Source organism: Penicillium verrucosum (assembly GCF_028828655.1).
Source record: "Penicillium verrucosum strain IBT 35672 chromosome Unknown utg000001l_segment0_segment0, whole genome shotgun sequence".
Lineage (NCBI taxonomy): Eukaryota > Fungi > Ascomycota > Eurotiomycetes > Eurotiales > Aspergillaceae > Penicillium > Penicillium verrucosum.
The window spans coordinates 2,909,439-2,930,568 of record NW_026643210.1 but is presented as its reverse complement, the minus strand read 5'-3'; the positions used below and the strand labels follow the sequence as shown (position 1 = coordinate 2,930,568).

At 49.9% G+C, this 21,130-nt stretch overlaps 10 protein-coding genes across 10 annotated transcripts; 4 read left to right on the top strand and 6 right to left on the bottom strand.

Annotated features, from left to right (window-relative positions):
- Nucleotides 1–144: 144 nt before the first annotated feature.
- On the bottom strand, nt 145–782 carry N7516_001081 (MICOS complex subunit MIC10; the record flags this gene model as incomplete). Its single annotated transcript, XM_057213803.1, has 3 exons — nt 145–194; nt 424–574; nt 708–782. 3 exons carry the CDS (start codon nt 780–782, stop codon nt 145–147), a joined length of 276 nt encoding a protein of 91 aa, XP_057075686.1.
- A 259-nt stretch (nt 783–1,041) lies between these two features.
- On the top strand, nt 1,042–5,568 carry N7516_001080 (ribosome biogenesis protein URB2; the record flags this gene model as incomplete). The annotated part of the gene is made up of 2 exons (XM_057213802.1): nt 1,042–1,059; nt 1,129–5,568. 2 exons carry the CDS (start codon nt 1,042–1,044, stop codon nt 5,566–5,568), a joined length of 4,458 nt encoding a protein of 1,485 aa, XP_057075685.1.
- A 599-nt stretch (nt 5,569–6,167) lies between these two features.
- N7516_001079 (copper fist DNA-binding domain-containing protein) lies at nt 6,168–7,971 on the bottom strand (the record flags this gene model as incomplete). The annotated part of the gene is made up of 3 exons (XM_057213801.1): nt 6,168–7,666; nt 7,724–7,884; nt 7,937–7,971. 3 exons carry the CDS (start codon nt 7,969–7,971, stop codon nt 6,168–6,170), a joined length of 1,695 nt encoding a protein of 564 aa, XP_057075684.1.
- Nucleotides 7,972–8,561: 590 nt separating this feature from the next.
- On the top strand, nt 8,562–9,574 carry N7516_001078 (putative mitochondrial outer membrane protein (Sam35); the record flags this gene model as incomplete). The annotated part of the gene is made up of 3 exons (XM_057213800.1): nt 8,562–8,798; nt 8,877–9,116; nt 9,179–9,574. The coding sequence occupies 3 exons, from the start codon at nt 8,562–8,564 to the stop codon at nt 9,572–9,574; spliced, it is 873 nt and encodes a 290-aa protein (XP_057075683.1).
- Nucleotides 9,575–9,953: 379 nt separating this feature from the next.
- Nucleotides 9,954–10,676, bottom strand: N7516_001077 (class I SAM-dependent methyltransferase; the record flags this gene model as incomplete). The annotated part of the gene is made up of 2 exons (XM_057213799.1): nt 9,954–10,427; nt 10,578–10,676. 2 exons carry the CDS (start codon nt 10,674–10,676, stop codon nt 9,954–9,956), a joined length of 573 nt encoding a protein of 190 aa, XP_057075682.1.
- Nucleotides 10,677–11,378: 702 nt separating this feature from the next.
- Nucleotides 11,379–12,296, bottom strand: N7516_001076 (cell division control protein 14; the record flags this gene model as incomplete). The annotated part of the gene is made up of 2 exons (XM_057213798.1): nt 11,379–11,995; nt 12,053–12,296. The coding sequence occupies 2 exons, from the start codon at nt 12,294–12,296 to the stop codon at nt 11,379–11,381; spliced, it is 861 nt and encodes a 286-aa protein (XP_057075681.1).
- An 884-nt stretch (nt 12,297–13,180) lies between these two features.
- On the top strand, nt 13,181–14,385 carry N7516_001075 (FPP/GGPP synthase family protein; the record flags this gene model as incomplete). The annotated part of the gene is made up of 2 exons (XM_057213797.1): nt 13,181–13,542; nt 13,635–14,385. 2 exons carry the CDS (start codon nt 13,181–13,183, stop codon nt 14,383–14,385), a joined length of 1,113 nt encoding a protein of 370 aa, XP_057075680.1.
- Nucleotides 14,386–14,777: 392 nt separating this feature from the next.
- N7516_001074 (Smr domain-containing protein) lies at nt 14,778–15,724 on the bottom strand (the record flags this gene model as incomplete). The annotated part of the gene is made up of 4 exons (XM_057213796.1): nt 15,667–15,724; nt 15,514–15,614; nt 15,173–15,423; nt 14,778–15,096 (listed from the first exon to the last, which is right to left on the bottom strand). Exons 1-4 carry the CDS (start codon nt 15,698–15,700, stop codon nt 14,778–14,780), a joined length of 705 nt encoding a protein of 234 aa, XP_057075679.1. The 5' UTR covers nt 15,701–15,724.
- A 2,271-nt stretch (nt 15,725–17,995) lies between these two features.
- Nucleotides 17,996–19,223, top strand: gpaA (guanine nucleotide-binding protein subunit alpha gpaA; the record flags this gene model as incomplete). The annotated part of the gene is made up of 4 exons (XM_057213795.1): nt 17,996–18,113; nt 18,170–18,512; nt 18,570–19,126; nt 19,180–19,223. The coding sequence occupies 4 exons, from the start codon at nt 17,996–17,998 to the stop codon at nt 19,221–19,223; spliced, it is 1,062 nt and encodes a 353-aa protein (XP_057075678.1).
- Nucleotides 19,224–19,985: 762 nt separating this feature from the next.
- On the bottom strand, nt 19,986–21,067 carry N7516_001072 (uncharacterized protein; the record flags this gene model as incomplete). Its single annotated transcript, XM_057213794.1, has 2 exons — nt 19,986–20,813; nt 20,912–21,067. 2 exons carry the CDS (start codon nt 21,065–21,067, stop codon nt 19,986–19,988), a joined length of 984 nt encoding a protein of 327 aa, XP_057075677.1.
- Nucleotides 21,068–21,130: the final 63 nt, after the last annotated feature.

Genomic DNA, 21,130 nt, shown 5'->3' with positions numbered 1-21,130 from the left:
AAAAACTCAAGGAAACACCTTGTTCAGTGTTGATGGTGGTTGGTGGATACCGGTATACCAAATCTTCTCTAGGCCGAGGACAACCATTCATTGATGGTATCTTGCCTTCTGTACAATGTATCGTACACACTTGGAAGCCATTCTTTAGCGGCGAAGGGCATCTCTGATAGGGGAGTCACCACGGCGGAAGGAGGCTAAGTAGAAGTTAGTCCAGTCATTCTTGGATCTTGGAGATAGGCAGGCTCGGAGAAAAGCGGAGAATCGGGTCATTGCCGACGGGCCTGCGAAGCTCGATGCTGAGAAGATTACAGCAAGTAGCCTCTGCCCAAGCTCAAGGGAGCTTATCCCACGGTGACCCGAAGCTCCAACTTCATCAAAGGTCTCTAAAAGCCAAACCAAAATGAGATATAGATATTAACGTACCATCAGCCTCTTCCCAGGCACGTCCGGCACCGAAGCCGAGACCAACCCACGCGGGCCAAGCTCGGCGCTTGAAGAGGAGAACAGAGAAGACAACACCGAAAGACAGACCGAGAGAGGACTTGATGAGCACAGAGGAAATGGCGCGGTCCCACTAATTATACGCCGTTGACGGTTAGCTAACGGGTTCTCCCATGTTTGTTCCCAGACCGAGACGATCGTCATAATATCAATGGTATGATGATATATTGCAACTTCCCCCATTTGAGGATTCAGCTAGCTCATACCTTCTCGTTAAGCAAAGCCTCGCTAACGGGCTTGGTGGCGCGTGCGATCGGCCCGGATTCACTGGATTCAGCCATTGTGATAAATCTACCGGGGCAGAAGTAAGTATCAATTGAGCCGGAGCTATTTCCGAGGGTAAAACACGAACCAGTTGCAATTGTGTGGAATTATAGAGGTGAATGGAGGCGTGCGAGTGCAAGGAGTCTGGGAGGTGCAGCGGACCGAGTCGATTCGGCCAAAGGCGGTCGGAGCAATCTGCGGTTTTTCTTCTTGGTCTCTTTTTTTTCCCCCTCGACAAATAACCAACCACACTCTTGAATATTTGCTTTTTTCAAGATGCCGTTGATTGCGGAGGTAAGTCAAATGTTATCTTGAAATACTATATGTCTTTTTCCCGGGGTCTAATGTGTTGCGCTTCTACAGCGTCCGCGCTCATCGCAAGAGGCGCTCCTCCGCCTTGAAAAGGGCACCGCCAGTCCAACAACTCAGATTCACGAAGCGGCTCAGATTATCGGTGTGGATTTGACCTTATGTGAGAGTCATCCGGAAGTTCACCGAGATGTTCGAATTCAAACAAACGCTACCCCGAAGGAGGAATGGGTTCTGCGATGGCTATTGAAGAGACTGAGAAGTGGGAAGAACTATAGAGTGGATGCGGCTTCGTTCCTTTTATTACGACAGCTCATCGATCTGATCTCACCAAAGAACCTCGCTGCTATTCTTAAGGATCAAAAATTCTTATCGATTCTATGTGATACACTTGAAGATTTGGAGGCCGACATCTTTTCCGGTCTGGGGAACGGGCTTGCAACCCTAAGCTCTGGCTCAGAGTCCAGTCACACACTGTCTGAATCCCCGACACGCGATGATCGCCGAGGAAACCAAGGGAAAAAACGCAAGAGAATGACAACTGAGAATGATGCAGACGCCATGGACGTGGACGTGGACGTGGACGAGCAACGTCAGACCCCCGCAGCATGCTTCCTCGCCTTCATCCGCGCCTTGGATTGTCTACACGGATTTGTGACACTTGCGCACCGCACATTAGGCACCGATGGGGTAGCAAACTCTCATTTGAAGCTTGCACTGAGGGGCGAGCCCGAGGCCGTCGCAATGTTGCTGGGCCGAGCATCCCGGGTAGCCGCGGTGGCCGCCAAGCAGTTCTCGCATGAGGGGAAAACAACCGATCTTCAACACTTGCTATACGTGTTTCCCTCGGCAGTGGAGCTGTGGGAATCGAGGTCTTACCGTGAAGATGATATGGACAACAAGTCTAGCAATGAATTTTTTGCGAGACATTGCTTCGCCCACGCACTTAGGCTCCAGATCTGTCTCCGATCCGCCAAACTTGACACCGATGAGAGGGCCACTCTCCTGCATGCGATTGAACGCATTATTGCCCTTCATGTCTTGCTCCCTGCTCGTGCAGAATTCTTTGAGCGTGGAAGCTCCGGTATCGATTATTCTCAGGATGAGCCTGACTGGAGCTCGGTCAAACCAGTGACAGATACCTTCAGGCCAATCATTCGCGAGTTTGCTGTGGCCAAGGAAAACAAAGCAAGCAATGAAGCTTGTATGCATCCCTGGCGATCAGTGGAGCTTCTTCCTGAACTTTTTGACAACGCTGTGCGTGCTGTTCCTAGAGATGTGTTCCGGAGGCAGACACATGAAGCCCCGTGGTTGGAGACTTTGTTCGTCGCTGTTGCAGAGCTTGCGTTCTCTACTGCAAAGGAGGAAGACTTCGCCACCTTTTCTTCCAGGTTTATCTCGGTACTGGAACACCTCCTCCAGGTAGCTCTCGACCGAAAGGTCGGTCTCTCTCTTCACACCATTCTGGCGCATGCCAATTACACTGGTCTTTTCGAACAAGGCCTTGAGAAGGTTCAGTGGAATGTAACCGCTCTGTTTATCAGTCTCGGGGTTGATATTTTCCTCCCAAACTCCGGTTTGCGTGATTCGCGTAAGCTTCTTGACGCATTGCTCGACAAGGTTCTATTACAGTGGCGCGAAAGTGGTTCTCGGAAACGGGGGAACTACGACATAATCAAGAGCAAGGTTGTGCTGCCCTTGTTGCGAGGCTTTGCCGCCGCAAGAGACCTGCCCGGCTTCATGGAATTGTGGCACAACCAACTCGTTATCGTGGAGGAAGCTCGCCAAAATAACAGCAACCTGAGCCTATTCTCGGTTTGGGAAGACGATGAGCTGGCGGACGCTTACTCGGAGCTGATGCGAACTTCCCTTACTGAGACGCATATTGCTGGCCAGATGCGTACCGCTGCTAGCGAGACGCGGGCTGAAAATGGCAAGGTTGCCGAAACCCCTCAGTCTTATGCCAAATTTGTTATTGTGGAGGCAAGCTTCCGTGGCCGAGTCTCGACATTCGCAGAATCAGAAAAGACTTTGACATCTCTCCTGGAAAGCATAACCTCTACTCTGTCGTCAAAGCAGGCTCTACACTGGAGATGGCGTCTGTGGCGGTTGGTTCGGAATTTCCTAGAGAACACCCTGCAGTCGGCCGATAATACCATGGCAAGTTCAATCATGTCATTGGTAGAAGTCGCCGCCAAGACTGTTCATCGCAACCACAAGGACTTAACCAAAGTTCAACTCGCTCCTCTCGAATCGTGGGAGGCTTACCGGTTTTTAATTGCTGCAACCAAGGCACACGCTAGTGATGAGCAGCTGGGTTCATTCGTTAAAGCCACCAAGGATGTCACCGACCTCATCAGCTCTATCTCAACCAAGGATGCCAAGAAATCGATGAAGGCACCCTGGAATGGCCGCACAGATACTGTGGATTCCCAAACCACCCTTGGCCTAGCTTACTTCCTGGCCCTTGTCAGAGTTCCGGAAGTCTGGGCTCTTATCTCTTCCGATGATCGATCCCGTCTGTTCCGTCATATCCTGTCCCTGGCAGCTGCCCAATACCACTCGACGTCGTTGCCCTTGGAAGCTGTTGCAGAAGAAGCAAAGTTCCTCCAGGCGTGGGCGAGCGTGGTCTGCCACGAATATATGCTCAACGCTCCCTTCATTGTCTCTGATCTTTCTCTCCTCCTCAACGAAAGCGTCGAGCAAGACTCCTCCAATCGCAAACTGCTTATCGAGAGCTTGCAGAGGGTTCCGGCCCCGTTGATCACTCGCGGGTTGAGAACCACCATTTTGAACAAGTTGCAAAAGGTTTTACTTGAGCAGGATAGTTCTCCCGATATCACGATCGGAATTATTACGATGATGGCGAAACTAGCTTCCATGCCTAAGTGCGATGCCACATTGACCAGTGACTGGGACCCCATCTGGACTGCTGCCCGAGCCGTCCCATTGGAGGGTACCGACCTCGACCTCCAGATCATGAAAGCATTCCGAAGCCTGCACCGCGCGATATCGGCCAAGCTCCTGGTCTCGTCTGAGGACGAGCGGAACAAGGTGTTCAAGAAACTCTTTGTCCGGGCATCAAAGCAAACAGCTAAAATGAAGCAAGTGGATCGTGACTCCATGGCCTGTTACCTTTTGAGGTTGACTCTGTCAGAGCTCTGGGTCCACCGCAAGCAGCTGCAAACAGCCTTCTCTGAGAAGGAACTTGCCGCTTGTCGCCAGAAAGTGTTCGACTTTGTGTTGGCTGATATGAAACATGTCAAAGACCAGTGCAGGAAGCAGGAGATGGAGGAGACAATTACTCTTATCAAGACCATCGATGCTCTAGAGGATTTCGAAGATCTGGCCACCAACAATGTCGAAGTGGAGAAGTTCCTGTCCAAGATTGACAGTTACATGGAAATGTCCGTTGATTCGGAACCGTCTCGGTTAATCCGACGACGTCTTCTTGCCAGCAAAGGACCCGAGCAGAGCATTGCTCAGCCAGTCCTGCAATGCGCCGAGACTCTTGCCCTTCAGTCTCTCTATGCTGAGGACCAGCAGCTCTTCATCCGGACTACCACCGAACGCTTCCGCTCCATGACCGTGGAAAGAATCACCCAAACGATCTGCGAAGTCCGAGGACTTGGCTTGATTGGGGAAAACGCCGGCTACAGACTTCTCGTGCTCTACCTCGCCGTTTTCTCGCTCCCTCCCGTCGAAGACAAAGAAAGCGCCACAGCACGCGAGATCTCCCTCCTCTGCACGTCCCTCGCCGAAGCCATCACCCAAAGCACAAGCATCGACCAATTCTGCTTCGCCTCCGAATGTCTGGACCTCCTCCTCCGCAGTCACACTCGCAGTCTCAGCCAATGCAACATCGACAGCATTCTCAGTGCGATCGCAAGCGCCTCCTCCAAAATCGGCCCCCAGATCTCCCCCGCCTACGCACCAACCATCTACACCCGCCTGTGCCGACTAATGGGCGTCGTACTCAGCCTGCAACGTCTCAAGATCGGCGGCCGCTTCCACCTAGTCGTAAACGCCATGCAGCGCCTACTGGGATGTCTCTTCGCGCGGTCCCGCAAACGCGGCCGCTCCCGCTTCCAGCCCACCCTGTCGCAGCCCTTCTGGCTCGCCCCGCTCGATGCCTCCCACGCGACTTACTACACCCGTCTGCTCACTTCGCTGTGCGACCCTACCGTCTCGGCGGTTCTTCGCCCCCAGCCTGGTGCATCTCGCGAGGCCCTGACTGATCAGACGAAGAAGGCGAAGCGTATTGCGGGTCAGTACTTGCAGTATGTTGTCATGGAGTATGCACAGTGCTCGCTGCGTGGATCGTTATCACCGGAGGTCAAGGCTGCTATCTTGCCTGGTCTGTATGCGGCTCTGGATGTCATGTCGCGTGATTCTATGCGTGCGCTTAACGCTGCGCTGGATGTCTCTGGACGTGCGGTGTTCAAGTCGCTCTATGATGACTATGTGAAGTTCGGCAAGTGGAACAAGGGTTGATTTGGTTTTGTGGGTAACTGTCCTTCATCTGTACACTATCTTTTGCTTAAGAATTATGATATCCCCCAATGCATTGATGATCATCATATTAGTTTCAGAGGTAACCTTCGCGGGAATAACACTTCGTTCTCCCGAGGAGGACCTGGGCAGATACCAACATTATACCTAGCTAGTTGATGACCGACCTAAGCAAAGTCTAAGCCTAAGGTTATAATTAGACTCCCGCAAAGCTCACAAACCCGACCCGACCCTATTTCTAAAGCTCGTGACGGCCTTCGGGCTTTTGGTTTAGGCCTATAGCTCAAGGGGGACGGGAAGCCTGGTACGTATAGTCACATACATACGCTGTCGGGTTCTAGATGAGTTACGTTTGAAGGCAAGGATGCACAAAACACTACAAACGGTAATAAGAAAATTATAACTGGGATAGTGGGAACATTCATCCCAACAGATTACATTCTATTACTGTGGCCGTCTAGAGCATAGATTCTAGATAGGGTATCATAGGAGATCATAAATCATGCAGATCAAAAACGGCTCAGGAAAAAAAAAAGTAGTAGAGAAAGAACATAGTAAGAAATCATCAAGCCGTAGATCATCTAGATCATGGAAGTCTCCAGTGTACGCGGACTGAGGCAGGGCACAGACACATTGTCTAGTACCGGGATCCGGGAATCCTGAGACGTAGTGGAATTTGTGTGGGGAGCATGGCGTGAAGGTTGAGTTTGTTTGTCCGCTGTGTTAGACATGGGGTGCTCGGGAATAGGCATGTCCAGAGAAAGACCATTGTGGCCGCTATGTGTGAGACAGCCAACACAGCTGCAGTCGCTACCGCATTGACAGCTGCCCGTCATGTCAGAACAGGCGCTTGGTAGCCCGACTGGGTATTCCAGGGTGTAGTACTCCGAAGGATGCATCAACTGCTGGTTCAGATGGTGGTTTGCCGACAGAGGGGAGGAGTAACCACTGGGTAGGGTGGAATTTGGGTCCGAGTAGCTATCAAATGGAATCGGCTGGAAGCCATGGTCCATTGAAGGAGTGTTTTGCATGAGGTAAGGGAATGGAGTCGAGGGTGTGCCTCCCTGGTAAGGTGAGGCTTGATAAGGGTTGATGACTTCCGGATTCTTGTCATCGCCATTAGAGGTGATGATCGCACCCATCTCTTGGACATGCTTCCGGGTTGTGGTATTGAATGGATGAGCAGCGCAGCCAAGGCACTGACAATCTTCTCCACAGTGACAATCGTGACAAGAGTCGCCGCCTGGTGGGTCATTGTAGGAAGGCTCGAGGTTGTTGAGCACGTACGGGCCCATAGAGGGCTGCGTGATTCCAAGACCGTTCATCGGGTTTGAGTACGCCATGGAAGCCGGCGAGGTCACACCGAGTGGCATCCCTATTTGGGACATTTGAGATTCTGGTATCATCATTCCCATGAACCCATTATGGAGGCTTGGGAGCTGGGGTGCTTGATGCATGGCGGAATGCATGTAGTCTCCTGGCGTGGGAATCGAGGAATTCTGCCATGGAGACATTTGAGGCATGGGGAACTGCATGTAACTCTGGTCATTCCAAGCAATAGGCTGTTGGAATTGCTGCTGGTCAGTCTCTGGGTACATGGCTAGATTTGTCGTGGAAGGACGAGACCCTCCGCAGCAAGATCCACCATTCTGAGCCGGAGCAGCAGCCGCAGGGTGAGCTGGAGTCGGAGTAGGTGCCTTCGGCTTTGACTTTTGAGAGCAGCAGCTTGATAATTGGGGAGACTGCGAGTCTTCCATGGTGGTTTCTATGGGTGATGGCGTCTTTCGGATTTGCGTAGACGTGGTGGGAGATGTGTGTGAACCCTCTAACCCGAGCCGCGAAGAGAAGTCGGAAACCAAATTCGAAGTTCCATCCTCGAGCTTAACCTTGTCTGGCATATTTTCTAATGCCCGCGCTATGTTTTCAGGTGCTGCTTGCATAGTACTTTGTCTTCTTCCAGACTTCTGGACTTTTCCCGGAGCTGGTGAGGATGTGGAAACCATGGAGGGAGGGGGTGACTGAGTTGAATCATTGGCATCCATGGGAACTTTATAGAGCGGACGACATAAGCATGATGAGCCTAGGGTAAGTCAGTACAACGCAAACATATGTATGTGTGTTGGTGACAAACGTATACCTTTCGGAATGCGGACCATCACGGCATATGTCTTCTGGCAGCTGCACGTTCCTTTCGGGTGGGGACATTTCGCAAGAGGACGCCCGGCTTTAGGTACTTTCATCATGAGTCGATCGAAGTGCTGGCATTTTGACGATCGGTGACCTCGAATGCATGGTTCACTGGTGTAACTCTTTAGCCCGGTTTCATTGTCAATATACAATATATTCCTACCAGGACCATTTGGCGCCTTCTTCATCAAGAGGCATATTGGCAAAGAGGTATGTATGATTCCGTCGAAGTTAAGGTGAGATGCAAGGTTAAGATTGATTCGTAATAGCGCAACCGTGAGTTGCAGAACCCCAACGGCTAGTCGATACCCCGCGCATGCAATCGCCCGTTTCCGCTAGGACCATCAGACGCCTCTTATTTTGCGACAAACTAAGCCATATGTATGCCCGTATTGTCAAAATGTCGTTCACAAGAGCAGATCAGAGTGGAAGGTGGAGTCGAGACGGAGCGAAGTGGAGGTTTAGATTTCTTCAACGATGGCGGGAGAGACCGGGCTGGTGTGATCGCAACACCAAACACCACGAGATATGAAATAAGCACTAAAATATCGACTCCATATGATCCGAATAGTCCAAAATCACAGCAAGTTCAGACTATTCCCAAGTAAAGACGGAAACAAAGGCGGAAAAAAGGCGGAAAAAAGGTGCGGGGAGGATGGTACCTGACAAGTATTAGGTAAGGCAATACCTGCCTGTTTGGGCTTGGCGCGTCGGAACTTGTTTCGATGACGGCACTTGGGGACAACTTTTGGACGTTGGCGACATTTGGAAAGCTTCATACCACCACAATGCCACCCAAAGCTGCCGATGGTCCTCCAGAAGAGTCCAATGCCAGTCCATTCTTTACTGTCCCCGCTCCCATCAAGCGCCTCTTCGACAAGTTCCCGTTGACTACCTATCCCGCCAACGAGATCCCTCAACGCCTTCGACCGCACGACAATGTCAACCAGCTCTACGTGTTCGCCGACGCATCTGGTGTACGACATGGTCGACCTTCATTCAATCCTCAATGTCTCAAATGGCAGGTTCGTGCTGTCTATACTCACATGCAAGGACGCGTGTAGCCGTCCCTGTCGGAACCATACTGATAGGCCTCGCTCTAGGCATACTTGAAATTCGTCGGGATTGACTTTGAGATCACCTCGTCCAACAATCATGCATCGCCGAATGGCTCCTTGCCTTTCCTCCTACCCTCTCTGCCTGCAGACTCGTCGCATCCAATCCCTTCACACAAGATCCAAAAGTGGGCCATTGAACAAGTTCACTGCGAGGAGGAACAACAATTGAACCTGCGGTTCGAGGTTTATGCCTCGCTTTTGGACAACCGGATACGCAGCGCTTGGGTAGGCACATGATCCTATCAAAAACAAAACGCAGACTCGAAGGAACTGACCGACATGTCTAGTTATACATGCTTTACCTAGACAGTGAGAACTTCGACGCCGTCGCACGCCGACTCTACGTGAATCCCACAACCTCAAACTCGGTCGTGCGCGCCGCTCTGAGCCAGCAGCTCCAGCAGGCCGCGCGCGATGAACTCCTCAAGACATCGCGCTACATCGACGCCGCTGCCCTAGAAGGCGATGCGGGTGGCGCATTCGAAGCGTTATCCACCTTGCTCGGCGAAGACGAACACTTCTTCGGCCGCCCAAACCCAGGCCTCTTCGATGCCAGCGTCTTCGCCTACACGCAATTGATCCTGGACGACGCCCTGGGCTGGAAACGCAACCGGCTGGGACAACTTCTCAAAGAGCATCCCAATCTTGTACAACACCGCGACAGACTACTGAAATTCTTCTAAATGTATAACAACAAACCATGGCGTTGGGACATGCGGACTCATTATTTAGATAAAAATATAAAAATAATATCTCTCCTGTTTTACCTCTTAACAAAACAAACCCCAAACCAAACCCTAACCCCAACCCACTTCTTCGCCCTCGCCCCCAAAACATCCCCCAATTCCTCATCAACCCCCCTAACAACCACCCCACCCGAACCCGCACCAACAACCTCCTCAACCTCAAACCCAGCCTGAACAGCAGCATCCAACACATCAGGAATAGCATGACAATAACTGGTAGGCCGAACCTTCACCCCCCTCTCATCCGTAAATCCCGCCTGACTCCTCATTCCCATTTCAGCATGCATATTCGTCACAAGCAAATACGCACCGGACCTCATAATCCCCGCAGCAGCAGCAAAAACCGCTCAAGCGGAATATGTTCCAGCACGAGTGTAGATATGACACCCACAGCACCTGGTTCACACAACGAAGACGGAAGCTGTGTTTTTGATAGCTCGGGTTGAAGGAGGTCAAAAATACCAAGCTCAACGTCCGTCTTCGTTGCGCTTTTCGATACATACTCGCATGTCGTAGCCCGCGCTACGTCTAACATCTTGCGCGAAGCATCTAGTCCGATTACGGAGAAGGAGGTGACTTTGTTGGCGGTGCTTAGCGTGGAAAGGAGTTGGATTGTGTTGCGGCCGGTACCGCAGCCTAGATCTACTAGGCTGGGGCGGGTTGTCCTGGTCTCTGTCTCTGGTGGGCTTGGTTGGAAGCGCTTGCTTACCCGGTCGATGAATTGGGGTAGTAGAGTGCGCATCTCGATTGTGTCGAGGCGTTGGAGGAAGTTGCCATCTGTGTCGTAGATCTTTTCTGTGTTAGTTTGGGTATATAGCATATGGTGTATGTGGGTTGAACGGTTATATGAACATATGTTGGTTACATTGTGTCGCGGTATAGATTATAATGGGTAGGATATAGATGATGGGGAAATATGAAATGGAATATAGGCACTCACGTCTGCCCATTTATCGTATGCTTCTATAGTGTCGATATATTGCGTTTGTTGTGAATGTCCAGAAGGCTTTGTAGCCAGCAATCCCTGGATTGTTGTCATTTTGGGAGATGATTGTACCGTGGAACGACTCTGGATTTCAGTGGGTTTGCGGGGATATATAGAACTCATGTTCCACGCTAATACTAGACTTTTCTCCACTCTGAACGTCGAACTTGAAGTATATAACAGAGTCCGTGCTACATTGACTCATACATGAACGGTGACTCATTTATACAAATATTGATCTAGATCATATAGAGATACCACACCGGGAATAACCGAGAAAGTTGATAGCCCTAAAACCAAGTCTACGAAGGCTAAGCCTACATTGGGAAGTAGAATTTACGAAGAAATGTTGATGATCATCAGGGATATGACTGTTGGTTTAGTCATAAAGAAGAATCGTACACATTCATGTCACCATCAAAGAGACATAAGGAAAACGATAAGGAAACAAAGCCCGGTGAAAGGGCGCACTAGATAGGTCGACAAAGTTCCAGGATTGGGAATAAAAGATAAAAAGAGAGCTCAAAAGACAGGCCAAAAGAGGGCAAGACATCAGTCCAGGGAATCGCATAATTGCCGTACCGGACGGAACATAAGTCAAACGCTCGAGAAGAAGAGGAAAAGAGGTCAGGAGAAGTAAAGATAGAAGAAGGGTGGAGAGAAAAGGAAGGGGGAGAACACCAAATAATGGCAGCGGGCATCGCGCATATTTGGTCATCAAGCAGTGGGTGAGTCAATCATCGCGAGCCAAGTCATTCAGTAAACCGTCGCTCCGAACGGAGCCGTCTCCTTCAGGTCCTCTACGAGGTCCTCTACATTATTGAGATACCTCCCCAGAAGAGCCTGCTTCTCGTCCGTCGTGCGGGTATCGCGATTTGTCTTACTCGCAGCATTTGCAGCGGCGGAATGTGCACTGCGCGAGAAGGGGACGGAGGAGAGTTTGCTGGGGCTGCGCTGCAGACCTGGCGGGGGAGACATCGGTGCCGGGGTCATGGCCTCGGGCATCAGGTAGAAATAGAGGAATTCGACGAGTTTAAGCTTGACCTCGCGGGAGGTGGCGCGCTGCTTGAAGAGTGATGTGACAGTGAGGAGGCCATCTAGGTCCTCAAATGTGCGTGTGTTTGACGGGCAGTCCAGTAGGGCGGTGACGAGTGTGAGAAGGGTTGCTGATTGCACGGCTGGACAGTTGATCGGGTCGAGGAGGTCGAGGAGGAGATTCATGTAAATTTCGCGGGCGAAGAGGGTGCGCGAGCCGCGATGGAGGAGGAGGGCGCCTTGGATTAGATCCAGTGTGCAGACAATCAGCATGTCGTTTGTGCCGTTGCTTCCTCGGCCTAGAAGGTGTTCGAGGCAGGATACCAGGCGCATAGCAACTGAAGGATATTGTTAGCGCGCAAACCCTAGTTGCGATAGAAATTTCAAAGTCATACTGTTCCATTGGAAGCTTTCCTGCAATTTGGAAAATTCCCGAAAGGCTGGATCATCGCGCAACTCTGACAATGTCTTTGGCACGGGCTGGGTATCGGGGGAGCGTGATCTCCGGTCCAAGACAGGCTTAGGTTTGGATAGACATATCTGTGCTAGTAGTCCCTCGACCTGGCGTAATCCTTTGCGGATCTTGCTCGGCTCGTATGAGGAGAGGTAATCGAACGAATGGGCTAATAGAGCCTCCATTGATAAATCAGATGTGAAAAAGTGAGCTATTCAACCGCTCAAATAAAAAAAAGGAAAAGCAGTGAACATTCTTTTTAAAAGCAAAGGTCCAAAAAGAAAGTGGAGAAGGTCCGTGTTGTCGGTGTTGTCCGTGTGTTGTTCGGGTTGGGTGGATGAGGTCAGTTGGGCCCTTCCAAGGTTTCGTAGTAAATAAAGGGCGGTTGCCCCAGGCAACTGGCCAATAACCAAGGAACTCATCACATTAGAGAACTCTTAGCTTGACCTTAGATCGACCCCTGGCGTTAATCAAGTTTGGACTTTAATGTTAATTATAGAGTACTCCGTAAGAGTAGTAGTTAACTAAGTATAGAGCCCTAAATACATACGTACATAATAGTCTACACCGTATGTTGACCTCTTTTCCACTCTACAACATACATAGTACTCCGTTGCTATAACTAACTAGTGAACCCTTGTAACTGATATCGAATTATTGAACAATTCATTTGTTAATCCCTACCTCTTTATGACCTATCATATCATTCCACTCCTTTTGTTAATCAAATTGACCTATCTCATTTGTCATGTCACGTGTCAGGTGTCAGGTGCCTCAACTTCCGATTAGTCATGGACCTCGGCATCCCGAGTCTAAGTGTCATACCTCCAAGGGTACTATGTTAACTAACTAGTTATACTATGTCTGTTGTACGGAATGCACAATACCTTTTACAATATGATATAATGTCATTTTACACATATGAATATATCTTATAAAAGTGGTGTTGGTGTCATCTACCTACACTTAACTATCGCATAACTCCGGACTTACACGTAGCTCTGGAGGTCCCTAGCCCCGCACGTCTTTTTGCCGCCTATCGAACCCCTCCATCTCCCCATCCACAACTATGAGCTCAACACCCTTCCAACCACCAAGTCCCGTTCCTCCTCGGACAAGCTCAGCTAATGCAACAAATGGCACAGGGAGCACTTCCCACCGACGCAACCTGTCGGTGACAGATGAAGAGCCGACGCGAACCGGACATCGTCGCAACAAGTCAAGCGTGGACGGTACCAAATACAAGGATGGAACATGGTCATCAAAGAATGACAAGATCCTCATGGGTCCATACGACTACGTGCACGAGCAACCAGGGAAAGATATTCGACGACAACTGATCAACGCCTTTAACGCTTGGCTGCAGGTCCCGCCGGCGAGCCTGGCTATCATCACCAAAGTTGTAACGATGCTGCATACCTCATCGCTGTTGTGAGTTTGAACCAACCCCCCCACCCCCAACTCCAACTCACTCTCTCCTTTCTCCCACTTTATATCCCTGATGCTGACCGTGTGGGCAACAGAATCGATGACGTCGAAGACAACTCCGTCCTCCGCCGCGGCATCCCCGTCGCACACAACATCTTCGGAACAGCGCAGACAATCAACTCGGCAAACTACGTGTACTTCCTCGCCCTGCAAGAACTGCAGCAGCTCAAAAACCCAACCGCAATCGATATCTACGTACAAGAGATGCTGAACCTGCACCGAGGCCAGGGCATGGACCTCTTCTGGCGCGACACGCTGACCTGTCCGACGGAAGATGAGTACCTGGAAATGGTCGGCAATAAAACAGGCGGGCTCTTCCGGCTCGCAGTGAAGCTTATGCAGGCGGAGAGTACAACGGGCAAGGACTGCGTCGTCTTGGTCAATGTCATGGGCTTGATTTTCCAGATCTGCGACGATTACCTCAACCTCTCGAATACGGTGTACACGGAAAATAAGGGGTTCTGCGAGGATCTCACTGAGGGCAAATTCTCGTTCCCGATCATTCATAGCATTCGCTCGAACCCGTCTAATCATCAGCTGATTAATATCCTGAAGCAAAATACCAAGGATGCGGAGGTTAAGCACTATGCGGTGCAGTACATGAAGAATACAGGCAGCTTTGCACACACCAGCCGGGTTGTTGCGGATCTGCGAGATCAGGCGTTTGCATTAATTGACAAGATTGATGCTATGCCGAAGATTAATGGATGTGGTGATGGGCAGATGGTGCGTGGTATTGTGGAAAAAATCGTGGAGTCGACGCTGTCGGATCCCAACGCGCGCTAAATTGTTTCTCTGTTCGTTTGCTATGATTTTGTGGAGGTCGTGCTATTTGTTGGATATACCCAGTCCCAGTTGTGTTGTTTTCAAAGTTGGCTATGTAGTAGCTACGAGTGTTCACGATGATATGATTTATGTTTATATGTGCCCGGAGCGCAAAGTACTCAATAGCATAAAAGTAAGTGGGAGTTCCACTAGGAACAATGTTCATGTTCATGTAACGGTATAACCACATAACTGCTTGCCATCATGAGCCCAACCCCGAGTATGTGGATGGTATATGATCTAGAAACGGGAAACCCAAAGCGCAAAAATGTCATCAACATGAAACAACCAAGACCTGTCCACAAACACAGCTATGCATCTATGTATATGTCCCAAACACCAAAAATACAAGCTCACATAACCACACAGCAAGCCTTCTCGAGCTTGCGCAGAACCTTGGGCAGGACCTTCTTGGCAAGCTCCTCGAGCTCGTCTGGCTGTTGTTGTCCTTGATGCTGTCCATGTCCTTGCTGGTGGCCAGGGTACCCAGATGAGCCGCCCTGGTGACCAGTCGAGGGAGGCATAACAGCGTCACCACCAGTCAGGTTCACGTAGATGCGACCAGCGTTATCCTCAGTGGCGTACTGCAGTCCCAACTCACGGCACACCTGTTCGACGCGCGGCTTAATTTTCTGGATGTGGTTCGCGGAGTGGTTTCCCTTGCCGACGATACTATTGACGCGAAGCAGTGTTAGTCGCATTGAGTCCAGAGCACAATACTCTCCCAGCGATACGTTCTGTCACTTACACATGAAGGTGATTCTGCCCATGCGACTTGGCATACTTGATCCGCTCTTCCAGGATCTCCTCAGCCTCCTCAACGAACTGCCCGTGCAGATCGATGGTGTCTGCCTCGACACGCCCGTTTGCATTGTTTTCGCGGAAGATAAACTCAGACGCTTGTCTATTATATTCCTCCATCTTCCGGCCGTGTGCCTTCCCCTCCTCGGAGAGCTGCTTGGCGCCGGCGCCATCGCCGCTCGAGTAGGCTTCCTTCGACTGGCGATAGTGTTAGTAGTGCTGAAATGACTGGAACAGCGCTTGCGATTGCGATTGTAACCAAGCGATTGGAATTAGGTGGTCGCATACCCGGCCGAAACATTGTCCGCGCTTGGAGGCTTCCTGGCGCGCGAGGTCGCGGAGCCGATCGTACTCCGCCTCGGCGTCGGTGCTGTTGTCGTGGTTGAAGGCTGGTGTTGTTAGCGATTGTAATGGCCTTGGAACAATTGACGCATTACATACCCCGAGGGCCCATGTGGGACATTTCGTGCGACATGATTGCGATGATAAGAATGAGGAAAGGGAAGGGTGTGTACCTTCTTAGGTACCTTCTTAAGGTGGGGAATACCCGTAAAAATCAGATCGATCGATTTCCTTGGGTCTTCCAAGGTTTATTTTTGCCTCCGATCGATGGAACCAAGATTTTTGCCCCATTGGGATTTGTATTGTGGTTTGGAATATTAGAACAGTGTAGATATGAATGAATATAACTAATATGTTATAGGAATATATTAACTATAAATCCACGACTCTAATGGGCCAAACGGGTGTGGATAAACCTTTAGAAATGATCTACGCAGTTTGTCACAATCTTCCAATCCTGGCTCCAAAGAGCTTCAGGTAATTTATTATTGTATGGAATTGTAATAAGTGTTATTTATGTAATTACATTAATAATCACATAACTAGTTATACACCTGAGCATGACTAGTACCATCATCCACTTGGCACTTCAGACCCAGGGAAACTTCTCGACTATCAAATTCAGAGTTCAGTGCCCGCGTTTAGACGCCAAACTAGAGCCGCGGACTTCAATAGTCTCCATTGCCACGAGGCAATGTGTGGAGTCTAGTATCATCTCACACAAATTGGCGGCAGAAAACGGCTAGGAGCACTAGCCAGTGGGTCTTTTAGTGCAGAACTTCAGGAGACAACCTTGGGATGCGATTGGGAAGAGGAAATCCGCTATCTTGGGGGGTTTTTTTTTCCATCGATGTCGACACCTGGGCATTGCCCGGTGCTGACCGATCCCCTTTTTGATAATCTGGCACACGGAGTAGTCTTGTTGAATCTACTCCGTACCAGCATTGTAGGGGGACTGAGTACTAACATTGAAGGTGTGACAGTCAGTGTCTCGCCATTCTCGCATAGTATGGAGTCGCTCGCTTAGGTGGATTATAGGCTCCACTGGGTATAAAACGGAGGATCCATGGATGTGCAGACCTGTCGGGTTGTCCGTACTATTGTAACTCAAAGAAGTTTCAAGGAAGTCTCAAAGAACCAGACATGGATGCATGAAATGAGGCGCAGGCTAGTCTGACTGGGTAGGAGTAATGGCCTTTTGCTTTGTTTCTATGTCTCCCTCAGACTGAGATCATCTGAGACGAGGTACTGCTGAGGTCAAATCAGACGTCAGGCTTGACGGAACGTCCATCTGGGGGAGTAAACTGTACGATAGTTATATTAAATGTTGTACGGAGTACATAGTTGGTCTTGTCAGGGGTTCCCTTCCCATACAAAGTACGGAGTACTATTTGGAGAGCTAGAATTATCTGCAACGTTGCTGCTGTTTCCAACATTGGATCTTCCAATGTGATTCGCGTTACGGTTTGATATGCTAGCTTTCCTCTCCACAAGATCTGCACGCCTCCAGTAGTCCACCGGGCATATTTATGTAGTATACTGTAACTAGTTACATACGAAATACTATGTATGGTCTATTCTGCAGTATATATAGAAAGGGCTGACTGTCTGAATCAGAATGTTCCATATACGCATTTGTATATAGATAACTGAAACTAGAATCTATACCGATGCAATGCCAATAGAATACCACACACCGGCCAATACAATAAGCAAAAAAAAGCAAAAGGGGCTGAATGGGTCTCTGGTTAAATTCCCCACATTGTCCAATCAGCTGACTCTATCTGCCGGGGTAGTATTGTATTGTATTCGGTAATTTGTGTAATAAATACACAGGATCCAGTAAGCAGGCAGTTCCCCTAATCACCCGCCATTGTCTGGTGAATCGATGTGGTAATCTCAGTGTATCCCCTTTCTCTGTTGAAACTTTCCCAATTTCCCCCTCAGTCTTGCCCCTTACCTTTGAGTTGTATCTCTCCCTCTTCTTCCTCTTCTTTGCTAGATTGGATTCTATTCGGATTCTTCTGATTATTCCTTTCTTTTCCTTTCTTTCATTTTTATCCTTTTTGCTGGTTTGTCCTTCGTTTTTGCACTGCAAAAGCACATTCAGGTGGGTACCCTTCTTTTTTCCCCCCTTGGATTTGTCAATTGGTTTATTTGCGCTGGTAAACTCGGTGCCGACTCCTTGCATGGGGATGCTTACACCAATTCTGAAACGCCGTCTGTCTCTGCTCAGCGATGCTTGTACTACCTATGCAACGCCCCCCTCGAGCCCATCAATGCAATATTTTCTCGGATGAAATTATTCCAGCTTGCTGACAGATGATCCGACTCGGACAGCCCCTGTAACAGACTCCCGAATATCCCTCCACGAAGAAACTTTTCTCATCCACTTTTACACCGTTAATTGCGACTTAATACCGTCAAGATGGGCTGCGGAATGAGTACCGAGGATAAGGAGGGGAAGGCGCGGAACGAGGAGATCGAGAACCAACTCAAGCGCGACAAAATGATGCAAAGAAATGAGATCAAGATGCTGCTCCTCGGTAAGATCCGGTGACCCCTGATGGAAATACCGGCGGATGGCTGACTTGGGATACAGGAGCCGGAGAGTCGGGCAAGTCCACGATTCTGAAGCAGATGAAGCTCATCCACGAGGGTGGATACTCCCGCGACGAGCGTGAATCATTCAAGGAAATCATCTACAGCAACACCGTCCAGTCGATGCGGGTCATTCTCGAGGCCATGGAGTCGCTCGAACTTCCCCTGGAGGATGCGCGCCACGAGTACCACGTGCAGACCATCTTCATGCAGCCCGCTCAGATCGAGGGTGACAGCATTCCCCCCGAGGTTGGAAACGCCATTGGCCAACTCTGGCGCGATACTGGTGTTCAGGAGTGCTTCAAGCGCTCCCGCGAATACCAGCTGAACGACTCTGCCAAATAGTGAGTAGTGACCGTTCGTCTGTCGCATTGCAACGTGACTAACCCGTTTCCTCTTAGCTACTTCGATTCCATTGAGCGCATTGCCCAGCCCGACTACCTCCCCACCGACCAGGATGTCCTCCGTTCCCGTGTCAAGACTACCGGTATCACCGAGACCACATTCATCATTGGTGACCTCACATACCGCATGTTCGACGTTGGTGGTCAACGATCCGAGCGCAAGAAATGGATCCACTGCTTCGAGAACGTCACTACCATTCTGTTCCTTGTCGCCATCTCCGAGTACGACCAGCTGCTCTTCGAAGACGAGACCGTCAACCGTATGCAAGAAGCCCTGACTCTGTTCGACTCTATCTGCAACTCCCGGTGGTTCGTCAAGACCTCGATCATTCTCTTCCTCAACAAGATCGATCGCTTCAAGGAGAAGCTCCCCGTTAGCCCGATGAAGAACTACTTCCCCGATTACGAGGGCGGTGCCGACTACGCGGCGGCTTGCGACTACATCCTCAACCGATTCGTTTCCCTGAACCAGGCCGAACAAAAGCAGATCTACACGCACTTCACCTGCGCTACTGACACCACCCAAATTCGATTTGTGATGGCAGCAGTGAACGGTAAGCTTAGCCATCCCATCCTTAGTACACAACACTTGTCTAACGTTTCACAGATATCATCATCCAAGAGAACCTCCGTCTCTGCGGTTTGATCTAATGAACCTATCATTTGGTCACGAAGTGTGTGGAACCTAGATCGCATGTTTTTATTAACCGGGGCTGATCGAATCCGGTCAAAAAGCCTCGTTTCAAGATCCCGGCGTTGATTCTCTTTTGCGTTTCCTTTTTTCTTTTTCTATTCTCCATTTGTTCATGTTCTAATTTCCCCCGCCATTGACACGATCTCTAGCCGGTTTTTGTTTTGTTTTTTTTTTCTCTCGTCACTCCTGATATCCACTACAGAAAATAAGGAAGTGTTTCCCTCCCTTCTTTTTTTTTCTCTTTTCCTATCTCGTTTCACAATTTTTTTTTACCCTTCTGATTTGAATGCTGGATATCCTATCATCTCTCTCTCCCCCAACTTTTTGTTTATGTATGTAACCATATCGTCTCCACCCCCATCATTTTCCTTGGTCTTGCGTCCGTTGGAAGCCAAGAGCGTCCATTTGGGCATTGGGCACCGGGGAAATGGCAGGATCCGCGGATTTGAATGTTTCCTTCTCATGTGTCATGCCAGGTCGGTCGTTGGGTTATTTCAGAGTTCAAGGATTGACTCTCAAGGTTCTGACTCTTAATTCCATACTGTTTCTATATCCTTGATGTGTATTATATTCGTATGCTCAGGTTGCAGATTTCGCCAACAACCTTGTGACTTGTAGGCAGGTATAGACAGTTCCAAGGTTAATCTATGCAGAGCGAAATATGGGTATCGACACAACAGTATAATCAAACTATCACAGAAGAATAGTATGACAACTTCTCAAAACCTCAACTTTGGCCCAACGTAAACAATAAGAATGGCAACAACCCATAACCCGAAAATCCACGCATACAGCATCATCCGCCCCCACAGCCCCTTCCCCTCGGTCATCTTGCGCAACATCCCCATTCTCTTTCCCGCCGCCTCCATCGTGGTACTCGTGCGATCGATACCGGACACCGCACGGTCCAAAGCAGACTTCTCTCCCTCCAGTGTCGCCTGGAAGCTTTGCGAGGAGGACTTTAATTGTGAAGCGAGTGTTAGAAGTGAGCTGGTAAGATCCTCCTGTTCCATTCTGTGGGTGCCCAGTTCCGCTTCTGTCCCAGCAAGCTTGTTTGCATTGCTTCCCGTCGCCGCAGCTGTTTCAGTGGGTGAAGGTGGCGCGGGGTGAGTTGTGTGGCGGTTTCGGAGGGTTGGGAGCGCTGGTGGGCTTGTTGATGAGGGAGTGGGTGTTGGGGTTGTTGTAGTCACTGTTGCGGATGTAATGGGTTGTTGCGCTTCGCTTGTTTCTTTTACTTCTCGTTGCGAATCTGATGACCGTGTCGGTTTCCGCTGGTCTTTCGGTCCGGATACTAGTGAGGTAGCTTTCTCCGCGATGGGCTTGGAGAACAGCTCCTTCCATTCGTCATCGATGTCGTCGGTCTCATCCTCTTCATCTTCCATTGCTTCGGCTTTGGCGTTTTCTTCGTCGAGAATGGTCTGTATACGCTTCAGGAGCTGTTTGTCGCGCGCTATCTCGGATTGTGCTTCATGTTTGCGGTCGAGGGGTTTTATTTGTGGGAGGGAGCGCTCGAGTTGGGTGAGAAGTGAGCGGGCGTATTCAACGTTCTGTGGCGTTGGTTAGACTTGAGGTTCTGATATATTTTGTCCCCTTGGAAGTATGTCCTTTGAAAGTAGAACATTGGAAGGGTAGAGTAAATGCTTACCTTGTTCACGCGCATACGCTGGTATTCTGATTGTTGGAATGAGCGCCGGTCTGTCCCCGGGGAGAGGAGATTGTGTTCGAGTCTCGTGAACAGACGGGCAACATTGAGAAGGGCAAGATCTGGAGAGCCTTCGGTGGGGAATGCGGTTACGGCCATGGCTGGAACTGGGAATTGGAGGAGTGAGCTGTTTGTAGATTGAAGATGTGGCATCGATGTAGA